Source organism: Drosophila subobscura, chromosome J (genome assembly GCF_008121235.1).
Source record: "Drosophila subobscura isolate 14011-0131.10 chromosome J, UCBerk_Dsub_1.0, whole genome shotgun sequence".
NCBI classification, from domain to species: domain Eukaryota; kingdom Metazoa; phylum Arthropoda; class Insecta; order Diptera; family Drosophilidae; genus Drosophila; species Drosophila subobscura.
This window is the reverse complement of record NC_048532.1, coordinates 10,228,926-10,244,089: the sequence shown is the minus strand read 5'-3', so window position 1 is coordinate 10,244,089 and position 15,164 is coordinate 10,228,926. Positions and strand designations below refer to the sequence as shown.

The 15,164-nt window shown below is 44.8% G+C and overlaps 1 protein-coding gene across 3 annotated transcripts in view; it reads left to right on the top strand.

Annotated features, from left to right (window-relative positions):
- Window positions 1-15,164, top strand: part of LOC117893241 (MOB kinase activator-like 2) — a 37,141-nt gene that overhangs the window by 2,036 nt on the left and 19,941 nt on the right. For 2 of the 3 annotated variants that reach the window (XM_034799802.1, XM_034799801.1), the window contains exon 1: window positions 1,942-2,390. The exons of the other annotated variant lie outside the window; for it this stretch is intronic. In XM_034799802.1, coding sequence (XP_034655693.1) covers window positions 2,011-2,390 — 380 coding nt within the window. In that variant the 5' untranslated portion in view covers window positions 1,942-2,010. Of the gene's footprint in view, window positions 1-1,941; window positions 2,391-15,164 lie in introns of those variants that run through there. 3 annotated transcript variants of the gene reach the window in all.

Here is a 15,164-nt window from a genome sequence, read left to right as displayed (position 1 = left end):
GCTTAATGAATTCAGCGAGCAAAACAAAGGAAATGTCTGGGCTAACAAATTTATTTAATTTATAAAATAAATATGAAATTAATGATATTTGGGGAAGTTTTAAGGGAAATTTCTAAAAGACATCATTTTGGAATTAGTTGAGGGAATTAAATAAAGTTTTATCCCTCCGAAAACGTGTCTATCGTGTTCCTTTATCTGAAATGTCTCTACTTGTTCCGCAATTGGTTCAATTTGATGGATCTGCACGCCTAAAACACCCTTTAACCTGGCTAAAACACCCTTTAAACCGGATTACCAAAGGAACAGCACAATGTTGGTTCATTTGGTGAGCCAGCAATGAGTGCTAAAACATCCAATTAAGCACAATTTAGTGATTAGACACAGACAGACAGACAGAAAGTGAGCTTTGAGTTGATTGGAAAAGCATTCCGGAGGACAGCGGCGACCCGTAACGAACCCGTCGCCTCCTGTTCCGCCGGACAAATTAAGTTCACACCAATCCACTGACAACTTGATAACGTGGGTTGTGTTCCTTCCGTTAGTTACATCTTTACATAGCAAATACATTTGTATGTACATACATCTACATGGGGGTAGGGGAAACCCTTTGTGGATGCTCTGACAGCATCCAAATTGGCAAAGGAAACGGCTGGGGCAGGGGAGCAGCTATAGCCAACGATGTGAGTGAGAAAGAGAGTAACAAAGAACAAACAAATTGTGTCACATGTCACACCCCACATACCAAAAAACAAAAAAAAATAAAGAAATTGGAATGGAGGGGGGTAAAAGCCCACACATCCAGCAGAGGGTACAAATATCTACACGTTACACGATGGATGAGAGGTGGTTAGGAATGTTCGAGTATATCCGGCAGGAAGGGGTTTGAGTGGACGTCATCGCCCTCCAATGGAGCAGCAGCCGGCAGCCAGCAGCCAGCAGCAGGGTTTTTTCATTAGAGCACAGGAAAAACAATTAAAAATGTGGCAATGGGAGTGGGAGAGAGAGAAAGAAAAGCCATCGATTTTTGTGCCGAGGAGAGCTCGAGATTTTGCCTGGGAGAAATAAAGAAAAATATGTGCAGAAAGAGATGGTTTAATATTGATTTTGGTGGGAATTTCATTGAAGAAATTTGATTATTTATAATTAAATTCTTAGTCGGAAGTATTAAATGTTAATTATGTTCCCCGAAGGAATAGTTTGATGACTTTTTAAGCCCACAGAAATTAATTTGCAAGGCTAAAAATTATAGATTAATCTTTTTTAAAGGAATTTATACCTGAATGAACGATTTCTTAGAGGTTTTGGACACTTCTTGAGGGAATATTTGTATAAAAGATATTCCTGATGAGCTTCTAAAGATCTGTCCATGCATTTTCAGATTTTCAATGCAGTTCCGTGTGGCAGATCTTTTCATGGGTTCATTCCTTTCATAGCTTTGCCAAAGCCATCTTTAAACCATATTTTCTGCAGGGGTATCAAAAGTTTGTCTTACATTTCTGTCTAGAAATACCTGCAAATCTTTGCATTCACACCTGCAGGTACATCATTAGCTACCCTCTGCCGTGCCCTGCCTGCCGGCATGTGCAGCGTTGTGGCAGCCTTGAGGCGCACTTAGCAGAACTCTAATTGAATTAGGGCGGCAACGGGTGCAAGTGTAGCGCAGTGGCGGCAGAATGGGGCATAAATACAATAATGCGAGTGGCATGGGGCAGCAAAAGAAACAAAGTGACAGTTGGCCATTTTTTGTTGTGCTTCATTGATTGACAGACCCCGGCCTGGGGCCGAGGCCGAGTCCGAGTCGCTGGCTAAGAACCCGCCGGGAGGAGGCGCAAATCACTAGACCAAATCAATTTTTGCAGAGCAAAAGGTCCAAAGGGGATTGTGTGTATATTTAGCTACGGACTGGTGGCATGTGATGTGTGTGCCACATGCCCCGGGTCCGTGCACTCAGTTGCAGTCGAGCCCTGAGCGCGGCCAGTTCCCCAGTACCAGTTCCCAGTTCCCGCGGTCATGAACTGGGCCATCTCGAACCTAACGGGCGGCAACCGCGTCAGCCGTGCCATTCTCGTGCGCTACTCCTCGGTGCCGCTGGCGGATGCTGGCGATGGTTCCTCCACTGGGCCCCAAACTCCCACGGCCTCCACGCCGCGTGCATCCGCGTCGCACACCTCGCTGTCCTCCACGTTTGCCGCCACATTCCTGCACTCCTCGTCTCGCCATGTGCCCGGACGCGCTGTGCCGCGACAGAATGCCAACGGCAACGGCGGCAAGGCAAATTCCAATGCTCCGCCAGGCGCTGCTGGCGCAGCTGGAGGAGCTGGTGGCGCTGGCCCTGCCACACAGCTGTCGCTGCCAATGGATGTCGAGGAGACGGTCACCTGTTTCTGTCGGTAAGATCAGACGGAAGAGGCAGTCGGATCTTATTGAATATTTCCTGGAAAGGGGAAAGGGGTGGGGAACAGGAAAAATGGAAGTTGAATGAGGTATTATGAGAGGGTTTTAATTCCGAACTTTAAATTCAAGGGGAAGCAACTGAATGCCTCGGAATTCAGACAACTTCCACAGAACCACAGAAATCCTTCTTACTAGAGAAAAAGATCAACTCGAACAATCGAACAGTTTGCCATTCAGATAAAAGATTGAGTAATTCACAAAGAACAAAAAAGATGGAAAACAGTCATCATAACGGATAAATTTAACAGATGTGTAATAAAATTATATATACATATAATTATATCTGTTATTACTAAACAAATATTATTCCAATCGGGGAATGGTTAGGTGCATAATAATCCCACACCAAAACTAAGAGGTATTCGCTTAGTCGACCTTCTGCCTTCTGCTCACTTTATTGGTTTTTGCCTGCGCTTCGCAAGTCCAAAGCGAGCTTCAAAGAGGAACAGGGACAGGGACAAAGTAATTTGCAAAGTCAAACATGTGAGTGGTGGTGCTTTTACTCTCACCCTCTCTCTTTCGCACTGTCTCTCTCGATTTCCTACGCTCCCTCTCTGGTCACATGTGTGCATGAGCGTGCGTGCGTTCAGAAAAACAGCTGATTTTCTCTGCCTATCATTGTTTTTGTTTTCGCTATTGGAAGTTTCCCCCCTCCCTCGGCAGACACTTCTTGTAAATTATTAAAATTCGCTTCTGCTGCGCAGTTTTTCTTTCATTTTCTTTGCGTTTCGTAGGGTTTCCATGTGGCGAATAGACATGCATACATAAATAAACGGTGGTTGGATTGGGGGTCACTGCTGCTGATTCACGACTGTGTTTTGTTGTTGTTCCCCCTTCCTCATTTTGACACGCCCCCTGCAGGCGGCATGGCGACACATAAATCACACAGCGACTGCTCTGAGACGCATATGCATAAATCTGTACACGCACACACACACGCACACCTAAATGGCTGCTTGTGTGCATTTATGTGGCGCTACTTTTTGTTGTTTGTGTTTTTTGCGCACTTCCTAAATTCGACAGCTACCTCTGACGTCATCTGCAATGCGCATGACCCACAGCAGAGGTAGCAGCAGCAGAGCAGAAGAGCAGCGCGCAGTAAGCACAGTAACTGTAAGTAGTAATGGCAGCAGCAGGAACAACAACAGCAACATCTTCATACGCTTGTTGGGTGTTGTGTGTGTGTGGAGATGGGGTGGCGTGACCGACTAAACGGAACTCCCGTCGCCTTTCCTCCTGCCACCCGCAAATAAAACTAGAAAACGAATAAAAAGAGCAGAAAAAAAAATAAACAGCAGCCGCAGCGGCAGCGACAGCATCAGTTACGGCAATAAAAACAAGAAGGAAAGGTTAAATGCGTGGGGGACAGAATATTTAGATACCCTTGTCGACAGATTGAAAGAAGAAAGACCCGATAGAGAGACGAAAAGAGGCGTTATCTCAATACTGTATGCATAATTTAAAGGGTTAAGCTTACCCCATTCTCTGCTTTGCAAAGCTCATACGAAAATCATGCCACTCTATTTGCTTAGGGTATAGCATCAACATAAACATCAGCTACGGCAATAAAAACAATTTAGAAAGAGAAAGGAAGGCGCGAACATAGAGATAGAGAGTGAAGCAAAGAGAGCAATACGGTGTACAGCATTTTCTTTGCATACTTCTGCCGTTTATTCCGTTTGATTGTTGTTTTTGTCTGCCACAACAGGAACAGATCGCGTTCTCTCGCTCTCTCTTTGTGTCTGTCTCTCGTTAGCAGCTCTTTCACTTTGTAATTAAATTGTGTGCGGTGAGCGGTGGTGGGTGGGGGAGAGAAGGTGAGAAAATATGGAGTGTGAGTGGTAGAGGGAGGCAGCACGATAAGTAATCGTAAATCAAAGATAACAGAGATCGATAAACAACAATAACAATCAAAAGCTGCTTTCTGTGTGGGCCACCTGTGCTTACTTTATCAAAACACCTGCATAAATCAAAACAGTAATAAAGAAATCGAGTAAAAATAGTAAACTAAAGTGTAGTATTATTTTATGTCTATCTGCCTATCGTTGCTTTGTACACCTTAGAACTGCCTGGATTATTTTCATACTATCTAATCCACTAGGAAGGATAACTAAAGGTCACGAATCACATCAAAAAACATTTTCCTTGCCAGAATAATCAATACATGTCCGTGGGTTCTGATATTCCCTTTTTGATTAGCTGTCAGCCCTGACAGTTGGCGCATCGAATGGTTTCGGAGTGTAAGAAAGGACTAGAACAAGGATAAACTCCTCGTTACTCTCAATTTTTGCAAAAGAACTTTCCAGAAACTATAAAAATGCCGCAGAATATTACCCACGATAGTCGTTTCAAAGAATATTCTAGATTTTATTTGTAGCCTCACTGGGGGGTCATGTCCGTTGCCTTTTCCTTTCGTGTGTCCATTTGAACTCCATCTGTGCACAAGCTCCTCCTCTCTTTTGGAGCATGGTGGGGAGGGCAAAGGCAAGAGAACGTGTGCAACGCAGCTTTAACAGTCGTTGGTTGCTGCCACATGTAATGGGCTCAAAGCAATTCGAATAATGGCAACTGGCGTTGGACAGAGAACCGCTAGAAAGCAGCCGAGCGTTGCGTTTGCTGCAGTTGCAGTTGCCGCACAACCAGACGCAGGCTCCATCATGCAGCGCGTTCCATTAGCCGCTCTGTGTGTGTGTGACTCGGCTCGGTCGGTGGTGGTGCAACTGAACTTGCCGCACTGCGTCGCGGGCGGTCACAGGTGCTGTGCTGTGCTGGCTGGCTGGCTGGCTGCCTCGACTTTATCTGCTTCTCACCTTACGCTCCTTCTTCTCTCTCCCTCTGCCACTGTCTCTTTCTGGCCGACAGCTGCGTTGTGGCCGTGTTCCTGTTTTCTTGAACCTTATTTGCTGTGAATGACGATGCGTTTACGCCATCAAATGATTCCTCGATTCCATGAAAATGCAGTTCCTGTGTTGTTCTTTCTGTTATTTTCTTCTTTTTCCTTTTTGATTTCTTACTCTGTTTGCTCCGCATGAATGGTGGAGAGCCCAAAAGAGCGTGATAATTGTACCTCAGGGAGACGACAGGGAATGGGATGGGATGGAATATCATGCGGGTATTTGGGGTTAGCATCCCATTGATAAGAATTAAAGGTCTCACCTTTTGGGGGTTAATTAATTGCTGCTTATGTTCTGGCTCTAACCATTTTTCTAACTCTTTTCTTGCAGGTGAGTAAAACCATTTATTCTTCGGAAATTAAGTTAAAGTCAAACGAACTAAAGGTAACCCCATTCATTTATTTATTAAAATTAAATCCCCCACTCCTCTTTTCACTCCCCACTGTCCTTTGGCTAAAAACGTAGTAGATTTCACTGCTATTTGCGCAGTGTGCTCCCCGCTCTTTGTCGTCTGGCAACGCTGCACGCTGTCAGCTGCTGAGCATCACACACACAGCTGATGCAGCGAGAGAGAGAGAGAACAAAACACTGCGAAAGAGCGGTAGCCACAGACACCGACAGAGAGAGAGCGAGAGAGAGACCTGTCAAACAAGTGGTCGTCAAAGCATACGCACACAGAAACGTACACATTTATTTGTATGCAAAACACACACAAGCGGCACGGCACTCAGTTGTGCTCTCTCTCTCTCGCTCCCTCTCGCACCAACCATCATCGTCATCTCTGCTGTGTGCTCTGCTTTCGTTGCCAGCCAGCTTCTGTCGAGTGGTAGTGTGTGTATGTGTGAGCCAGCAGCAGCAGAGCAGTGAAAGACAAACGGCGGACTCAACGGGCCTCATTGGGGCCTGGCTCTCATTGTAAAAATTTCATTTGGCGTGGTCGGTTCGGTTCGATTCCGGTCAGTAAGAGCAGCAGCAGCAACAACGGGTCGTAGGTCGTCGTTCGTCGTCTCCTCGCGTCTTTTGACATTGTTTTGGAGGCGCCGCCGTCGCTCGATATTCGTGGCGCAGCAGCAGCATCGAGTCAATCCACTCTCTTGTTCTTTGTGAAATGCAATGCAAAAGTGCAAATACAATCAAACGCAAACGCAAAATCAAATGCAATTCAATTGCGCGAACGAATCCTGAAAAGAAGGCACAAAGTAAGCAAAAGGCGCTCGTGTAAGAGTTGTGTGTTTGAGTGTGTGTCTCAGTGTGTTGAGACAGAGTGTGTGTGTGTGTGTGTGTGTGCCTCTCATGCCACTCGTATAAAACTGTGTCATTCCACTGCCAAACGGCAGACAAGTTTTTCCTCGCCAAACACAAAGCGTTTTAGCCAGAGCTCTTCTGCAACTATTGCTGTGGTTGTTGTTGTATGTTGTTGCTGCTGCTGCCACGGTTTGTTGCTTCACTGATTACGCGCAATGCAGCAGCAGCAGCAGCAACAACAGCAGCAGTGGTGGCAGACGGCAGCCCCCGAGTTCAGTTGCAAAACCGGCGAAGCGCGACTGTTGCCAATGCAGCGCCTAGAATTGGCACACCAACAACAGAAAGAGAAGCAGCTAGCAGCAGCGACTGCAACAACAACTGTTACGGTACATTCACGAGTGCTGCCAACGATCCAAACCGAACCGAACCACCACCACCACCACTACGTTTTTTTTTCCATATTGTTTTAACCACTTCCTTTGCCGCAGCGGCAGGAACTTCCTTCCTGAGAGGCTTCCTGTCTGGGCCATCCCCCAACCCGCCGTCGGCCATTCCACTGCATTGTCAGGTGTTCCCTGCCCCCTGCCCCAGCCCCAGCCCCTTTGCTGTTACTGCAGTTGTCAACCCCGTTAACGCCTACGTGTTCCAACAAGGAACAGGGGGAACACTCACACAATTGACGAGTGGTTCGCCCGTCCGCCCGCATGCTACTTTTTCTCACATCCTACCTACCGCATTCCCCCACAGCTTATTCCGTTCGCGTTAGGGCATTTATCGATTTTTGTGTTTTGGTCATGCTAAAAGTTTTTTGTTTTGCATTTTGCAAATTACTTGGGAATTTCCAAAGGGCACAAATCTATGGGAAATATCCAGTTCTATGGAAAAGTGTATGCGAATTATTCCAATGGAAACTCAATTTGGCTTGGCAGCTTATTGATCGGATTTACAACAGATTATGAAATTGTTTACAGCTGTAATGGAATGTGTTTTTCGCTCCATGAAAGTGAAGCTCTTCAGAAGCAGAGAGTAACTGCATTCGAGGTTTCTGCTAGGGAATGGTCAAAGAGCGAGTAATTTTCGCTTCATTTAAAGGTTCTTATAAGATTTGATGTACTAGAAATGAAGCTCAAGTCGCTGTGTAAAAAGTATTGGGAGTTGCTGGCCTGGCCGACCATCATAACCGACTTTAAAAGCCTTCCAAAAGCAGTCTAAATGTTGTATATTAATTAAATAAACACACTTTCCCAGTCAAAATAGATAACCAATAGATTGATGTGTGTTTGGCTGGCAATAAACAGTTTAATCAATGAGCTTCCACTTCTCTCTTCCACGTTTTGTTTGCCCCAAAAGGATATTCACAGTTATCTGAAAAGTGGGTTATCTTTGATTTAAACTGTGTAAGCTGTTGGGTTCTCTCCAAACCGAAAGCAACATCTCTCTCTCTCTCTCTCTCCGCCTTCGATTGATGCGCGCCCCGTTTGCCGTGAACCGTTATATAGCTTATACACAGCCTCATACATGTCTACATGTAGTGGCACTTATCTATGTATAGCATGTCACCTCGCGCATTGCATGTGCATCTTGCATCTTGCTCTCTGGTGGTGCTGCTGCTGCTGCTCTCCACGGCTCACGTCACCATCAGCGTCAGCGTCAGCGTTCAGCGTAAACCGGCGCGGCGGCAGAGGCAGCGACAGCAGCAACAGCAGCCAGCCACAGCCACCAAAGCAAGGTTTCCTGCTCTCAACAGCAGCAGTTGATGTTGTGAAACTCGTTTTACAGACGTTGTTGTTTCTTCTCCTGCTCTCTGTCTCTCCCTCTTTATTTCTTTGATGCTCATAATTCTACAGCTTTTCTATGGCTCTGTGTGAGCGTGCAAAGAGGGGGTGGGGTGGGTGTCAGGTAGTGAGTGACTTTGCCCGTTTTCGGTTTCGGTTTCTTTTTCGCCGCTCTCTTTCTACAATCTGCTTTTGCACTCTTTTTGTAGCTTTTGCCAAATGCTCGTTTGACCTTTAACGGTGCTTTGGCTCGACCGCAGGTTTTGTTGCTCCCCCTACCGCAAGCCCTTGTAATATTTGGCAACAATTAAGCCCTAAGGCTGCTCCATTCAAAACGCGAGCAATGCCAATTCCAATACTCCGCCAAATTCAACACTCGGCGACGCGTTGCTAGCGTCACTTCATAAATTTTGTGCTTTAATTGGCCGCTCCACCCCGCTCAGCCGCGCGCGTGTGTGTGTGAGAACAAGAACTGTGACGGCAACGAAGATGGAAAAGGCAGAAATGGAGACAAAGAGAGAAGCCCATCGAATGGCTTCGGCTTCAATGCGAGTTGAAGGTTAAGTGGCGACACGGAAATCGAGTGGTTTTTATTATTTCGAAATAGAGTTGTAGTTTGTGGCTTGCCATTATATATTATTTATATAATAGTTTGCCATAAATCGCACTCGTTCCCCAAACCAAAAGCATTTTCCCTTTTTGTGTGGCATGTGTGGTTCGATGATATTCATTCCCGTGTTTTATAAATAAACTTTGAACGATTTTGCTGCCGCACGAAAAGTGTCAATGTCAGCTGTTTTGTGTGTGTTTTGGGAAAGCAAACGGCAAACACACAAAATCGAAGACCTGTGCTAAATTTATTGTACAGCTGTCGGCCATCCATGCCTTCACTTTCTGCTTTCTTCTGCAGCAAAAATGTATCCCAAAATAAATCCCATATTTTGTAGTCTAAATTTGCAAAATGTTTTCCGTCAGAGCTGCCTCTTTGCACCTCTAATTGCACGCAGCAAGCAGTCGAGAAATAAAATGTTGCAAAGATCTAATCGTCGCACATGTTCGCAGGCTTCTTAAATAATTGTTTTTGGCTGTCACTTGGCTGGCTGCTGGTCACAAAAATACATGCACGAGGCAGAGAGCCACTGTATAAAGATTTATTCATGTGGCAATCTCATGGTTTTTTCCATCACACTCGAGAGCTGATTGTTGCACGCGTAGGCATCACTCGAAATGTTGCTTTGTTTTTTTTAATTTTTGCTACACCCACAACATTGTGGCGGCCAGCTCCCTCCCCTCATTGATTTCCTTATGGCAACTACATTTTGTGCATTTTTGATTAGTGGCAGAGGGAGAGAGGGCGGGAGAAATGTACATATTTAATGGGTTTATCAGTCGTAAAACATAATGTATGCCTCCCTGCTGATCTGGCCAGATTGCGTGTGCCTCCCCCAGCACCCCAGCAGCTGTGATCCGCGGAGCAGCCTCTGTCTCTGCCTCTGCCTCTACCGCTCGTAATTATGCGGTTGTGGCCCCGATGCGCTGCTCTTTGCGGCGGCATCTTCAACCAGCACCAACTGGTTAGTGAAAATTGCCTTGGTTTTTTTTCCTACATTTTTCCCCCAATTTTCGGGGCTAGTTTTGCAATCGCGCAACTCCCACAGCAACCAGCGTCCACTTTTCCTATAATTTTAGTGCTGCCAGCATCCATCTATCTCCGGGTTTTCCCTCGTGTTGTTTTTCATTTTCGTTCATCAAATTGACTTCGCGAAAATTACTATAATTTTGGTGGGAAATTTTATGGGTCAAAATGTTGACAATGCGCCAGAGGGGAGAGCGGAGAAGTGGAGAAGTGGGCTAAAAAGGCAGACGAGACGCCGCTGACCGCAGCGCATATTGTTTATCATTTTTTTGTTGCTGTTTTTTTTATACTAATTTGCTTAATTAGCGCGCCAGTAACAGAGACTGTGTTTTTTTTTACACGATTTAATTGGGTCTACGAGTATTTTATTTTATTGTTTTTCTTTTTTTTTTTTTGGTAATTTCTGGCCGCGAGTGTCTTCTTTACTTTTATTTTATTTCATTACATTTGTTGTGTTTTTTTGCCTTTCTTATTTCTCTCACGTTTTGGGCTCTACATAAGTTTATGGCGGAAGGGGGCCTGAGAGCTGAGCGCCGTCGTGAATGGAGTTGAGTCGAGGGAATGGATTGGAGGTACAAGAGAGAGACAAGTACAGCGTGGAGTATAGAGAGGTGGAGGCAGATTGGATTGGAGTGGAGCAATAGCCAGACGAACGAACGAGCGGACAGACAAACGGACAGACGTACGGACAGACAGACATTCCCATTAATGCTGGAAACGTGATGTGCGGCGTTTTGTGTAACTCGCCGTGAGAACATCGCGGGCTCTGCAATCGCTCAGGTTTCGCTTCGGTTTAAATGACAGCCACACACAGATACAGGCACAAACCCATAGCCACAGTGGATTGTGGATTGAAATGTTCGAGAGCTCACAGAGCACGTAGATCTGCTCCCCGCAGATCGATCCATGGATTGGCTTTCCGTTTTGTTGTTGTTGTCTTCTTTTGTCTCTCTTTTGGATGCAACTCCCCATTTGCATATTGTACTCGATTCCATTTCAGTCAATTGTGCGCGGCCTTCGAAGTGTGAAAATTGCTGCAATCGAAACGTTTTGTATAGGCTCCAGCCGATCTATCATCTGGTCGGGTTCAAGCCCTTGGCAACACACGCACACTGGGGCTTGGCTAATTGCCAGAGCAAGAGCAGACAGCTGTAGATTTGTAGTCAATCATGGGCTCTGATTTGATATCCAAAAGGGGAACTATCGAGTCACCTTCAAATGTGTTAATTTAAAGCGCGCATTTGGCATTAGCTTCAGCATTAAAGCATCCAAAAAGTAGATCATTTGGGAATCAATTTCATGTGGCAATAAGTTTCAGTAATGGATAATCGCAGAACTGTGTAGAGAAGAGAAGTTCCGCCAAATCAATTTCCATTTCTACTCGCCACTCGTCATACTCTAACGAGTCTCTCTCTCTCTCTCTGTGTGTGTGTGTGTGACCCCAAAGCGGCTCTACGTATCGTTGTACATCAATCCCCTCCCTGAGTATTGTGGAAACCGCAAAGAGCTAATTGCTTATGCACAACGCATAACCTTGCCCACTCCATGACACTTCTGGCCCAGGCTGTTGCTCTTCTTCCCTTTCTAGTCGCTGAGAAGAAGCGCTCAAGCGTCGAAAGGGGTCTGGGGATAGGGTAGAGCTGGAGAAAGCTTTCATCACTCGCAGAGAGAACCAGGCAGCCGCCGCTTGGCTTGGCTTAATTGAAAATTCACAGTAACGACAGCTGCTCTGTGGATGAACACGGAAAAGCACAGAGGAAAAGGCAGCAGCCAGCAAAGAAAAAGAAAAGAAAATAACATTAAAATAAATATAATTATTTTTTCTTTATTTTTTTTTTTGTTTCCTTTTCTTTTGCTTTTGGCTAGACGGCTGCGGCGGCTTTGCTTTTATTTTTCTGATATTTAAGCGATTTATATTTCTCTCAAGATTTCCGCATGCTTTGTCAACCGTGGCAGCGGCACGAACTTTCATTTTACACAAAAAATATTCTCAAAGCGTGTGGCGGGCGGGCGTGGACTTTTTCCTTAGCCAAAAATCAACATCATCATTGGCAGCCAGCGTTTGCTCTTTCTTGGCTTCAGTTCTGCGAAGAGTTCTTCATGGTTGCCGGAGTGACTTAATTCTAATGTTGCGACGTGACTGGCAGCCTCACATTTGGCTGTGCTTTGGGCCATGTAATTCGCAAATTAAGCTGTGTCTTGGTTAGAAAGTTTGTGCCCCCAGTTAGAAGTGTTTTATGATCGCAGCACACTTTCAATTTTGCCAGCCAGCAACTCCCACCTCAGCCCCACCACAGCTACCATTCAATCTCTGTTGTGAAAGTAACAAAATGTCGGAAAATCTGGAGGCCCATTCTATTTTTCACACCTTTTTCTTTTACTTTTTCCGTAGTGTCGGAGATTACTTTCAGCCTGGCTTGTGCCCCACTGGCCACTGAATCATTGAATCACATCAGGCTCGGGCACGTTGTGTTGGGGGAACAGATAAGCTTCATGCTTGGCTTATGGCTTATGGCATGTGCCGGGAAAATTCTGTTGCATATGCAAAAAAAAGAGAAAAGAAGAGAAAAAACCGAAACCCATGTGTCATATTGTGGCCCGAGTGATATTGTAATCTCTCTTCTGTGTGGCTTACGCAGCGGCTTACTGGGACGTTTGGACATTCCAAACAGAAGCGAAGCTTCCGGCCGTGGCCTTTTATCAGGCGAGTTCCCAGGCATTTTTGCTGGAATTTTGCGCTGGAATATTCAGCTGTGATTTGGCTTGGCGTTTGCTTTACTTTCGTTTATTCCTTACTTACTTTTGCATCATTTTCTGAGTGCAATTCCTTTCAGTTTCCTCAACTTTCAGGAGCTGCACTTGCTTTTCCATCATTTCTGATTGCATTTCCTTTAGATATGGGAAATTTATTTCCATTTATTTGGTGCTCTTTCTAGGCCAGTCGTAGGGCTCCCTCGTTTCCCTTCACTTTGAAAACCAATCCATTACAGGCCTCGAAATCGCATTCGGTGTACACTCGTGCCACACACTCTGGTGGCACTCTGGTTTGTGTTTTGTGGGTATTTGGGTGAAGGTTGTCCGGATGTATCCCCCATCCAATCCCAGCTGCTGGGAGACTCCTGGCTGCACTCAATATTGCGCTGTGGGTTCCCCATCCCTCATCGTCATCTTCTGCCCTCTCGTTCGCCCATTTCTTGGACTCTGTCTCCCTGCCCGCCTTCTGCTTGTCTCTTCTTTAATGATGTGTTTTAATTTCGCTTTGTCGTGTCGTTTCGCTGGTTTTTTTTTTCTGCCTGTGCTTGGAGATTGCGTAAGCATTTGAACGACGCCGCCTTTTACTTTCTTTTTCTTGTTTTTTGAAGCAAGAAAAGGAACAGCAGAGCACAGACCAACACATTATCATAGCATTTCTTATGTGCTGCCCTGCCCTGTCCCTACAATTAAAGCTCTAAACTTGGCCTTAACGTGGCAAACAAAAAGCAAATACAAATCTCTGCAAAAAGTTCAAACACAAATAAAGATGAGGAAACTTTTAATTCATTTCTGTGTGTGTATTTTGTGTAGTAAATCTAATTAACATATAAGCGGATTTGGGTACAGGTTGTGCCCCCCCTCCCATAGCACGCGCCTACTCACTCATCTCTCCCGCTCTCCCTCGCTCTCCCTCGCTCTCCCTCTCTCTGTTTGCATTTTGTTCTTGCTGCTCACGCGATCGTTTGCCGTTTTCCAACGACAAATATAAAGCAGCAGCAGCAGCAGCAGCAGCAAAAAATGTATACACACATTTCGAGCACATTTCGTATGTAAAATATATATAAAAACTAAATAATAAATACGAGGCAGCAAAAAGCACATGGCACCAGCCACTAGCCTGCACTGTGGTACACATTTACGCGTGAGATTAGTAATGGGATTCACCAGAATGATTACGAACAGAATTTATTACAAAACTTGTTCAGCGCCATGCGGGAGGATTGTGCGGCGCGGGGGATTACTCTACGGATTAGCGCTTTCGTCAAACTTGTGGGCGCATCTTTTAGTAGAGCCAATCTGTTATTTATAGCCAGAGATTTCGTTGGTTTATGACACAGTTTTGTGTGGTGGAAATTACATGTTCCATTTTTACAGATTTTTAAAGCAGTTTTCGATATTATTTGAGCAAATTTCTATTGAAAATAAAACTACTTGCATTCATTTTGATTAGTTGGAATTGTGTTTGTGAATGTTTTTGCATTTTTATAATGCCTCTCCCTCTCTCTCTTATGGGAAACTCTTAGAACAATTAAAACTCATTGAACTAACACTGGGAACTCGATTAAATCTTGAATAAATCTGTTGGAAGTTATTTAAAACAAAGTAAAAACAGGCCAAAAAGTTGTAGATAAAATTCGTATGAGAAATTCGCATTAAATTTTAAATTATTATTTAGTTTTTCTTATAAATTTGTTGCTCAATGTGCGAAAATTACTATGAATGTAAATCTATGAATTAATTTGTGAAAATCCATGAATTCTTCATTAAATTTTCATGGTTGCATTGCAAATTCTTTCTAAATTCTGCAGCCAAAATTCCTCTCTGAAATTCTCTCGCTTTTCTCATATCCCGCCCCACTGTGCCATTCTTTGGGTGTTTTTTGCTCGTTTTTGTCGCTTGGCGCTCACATGGGGCGCAATTTTGAAGCCAATGAATGACACACACACACACACATGCACACACACACTCTTGCGACGCTCGAGAAGTTTTTTTGAATGGCGAAACAACAAGAAAAGCGAAAAACGAAAGACCCCGCAAAAGGGAATCCGCTGAAACAAAGTTGAAAGTTCGCTAAATGCTCAAAATTCACAATGTTTTATTTTTGTTTAGAAGAAAGTTTTTCGAGCTTGAATAAAATTTAAATGTGCGCCAAACTAAGTTGAAACGCAGCAACAAAAGCAACAAAAAACAGTGACAAAAGCAGCAGCAGCAAAAGAAGAGACAAAAGTTTGATAAACCGAAAAATCAGCAAAGTGGGAAAAGTGACAGTGAACGAATGATGTTGAGAGCGCCCACACAGCACATCGTGGAACTCGGCTTGGGAACGAAAACACCAACAACAACAGGCACAACGGAGAGAGGAACAGCAGCAGCGGCAGCCAGCGGAAAGCAGCAGCAGCAGCAGCA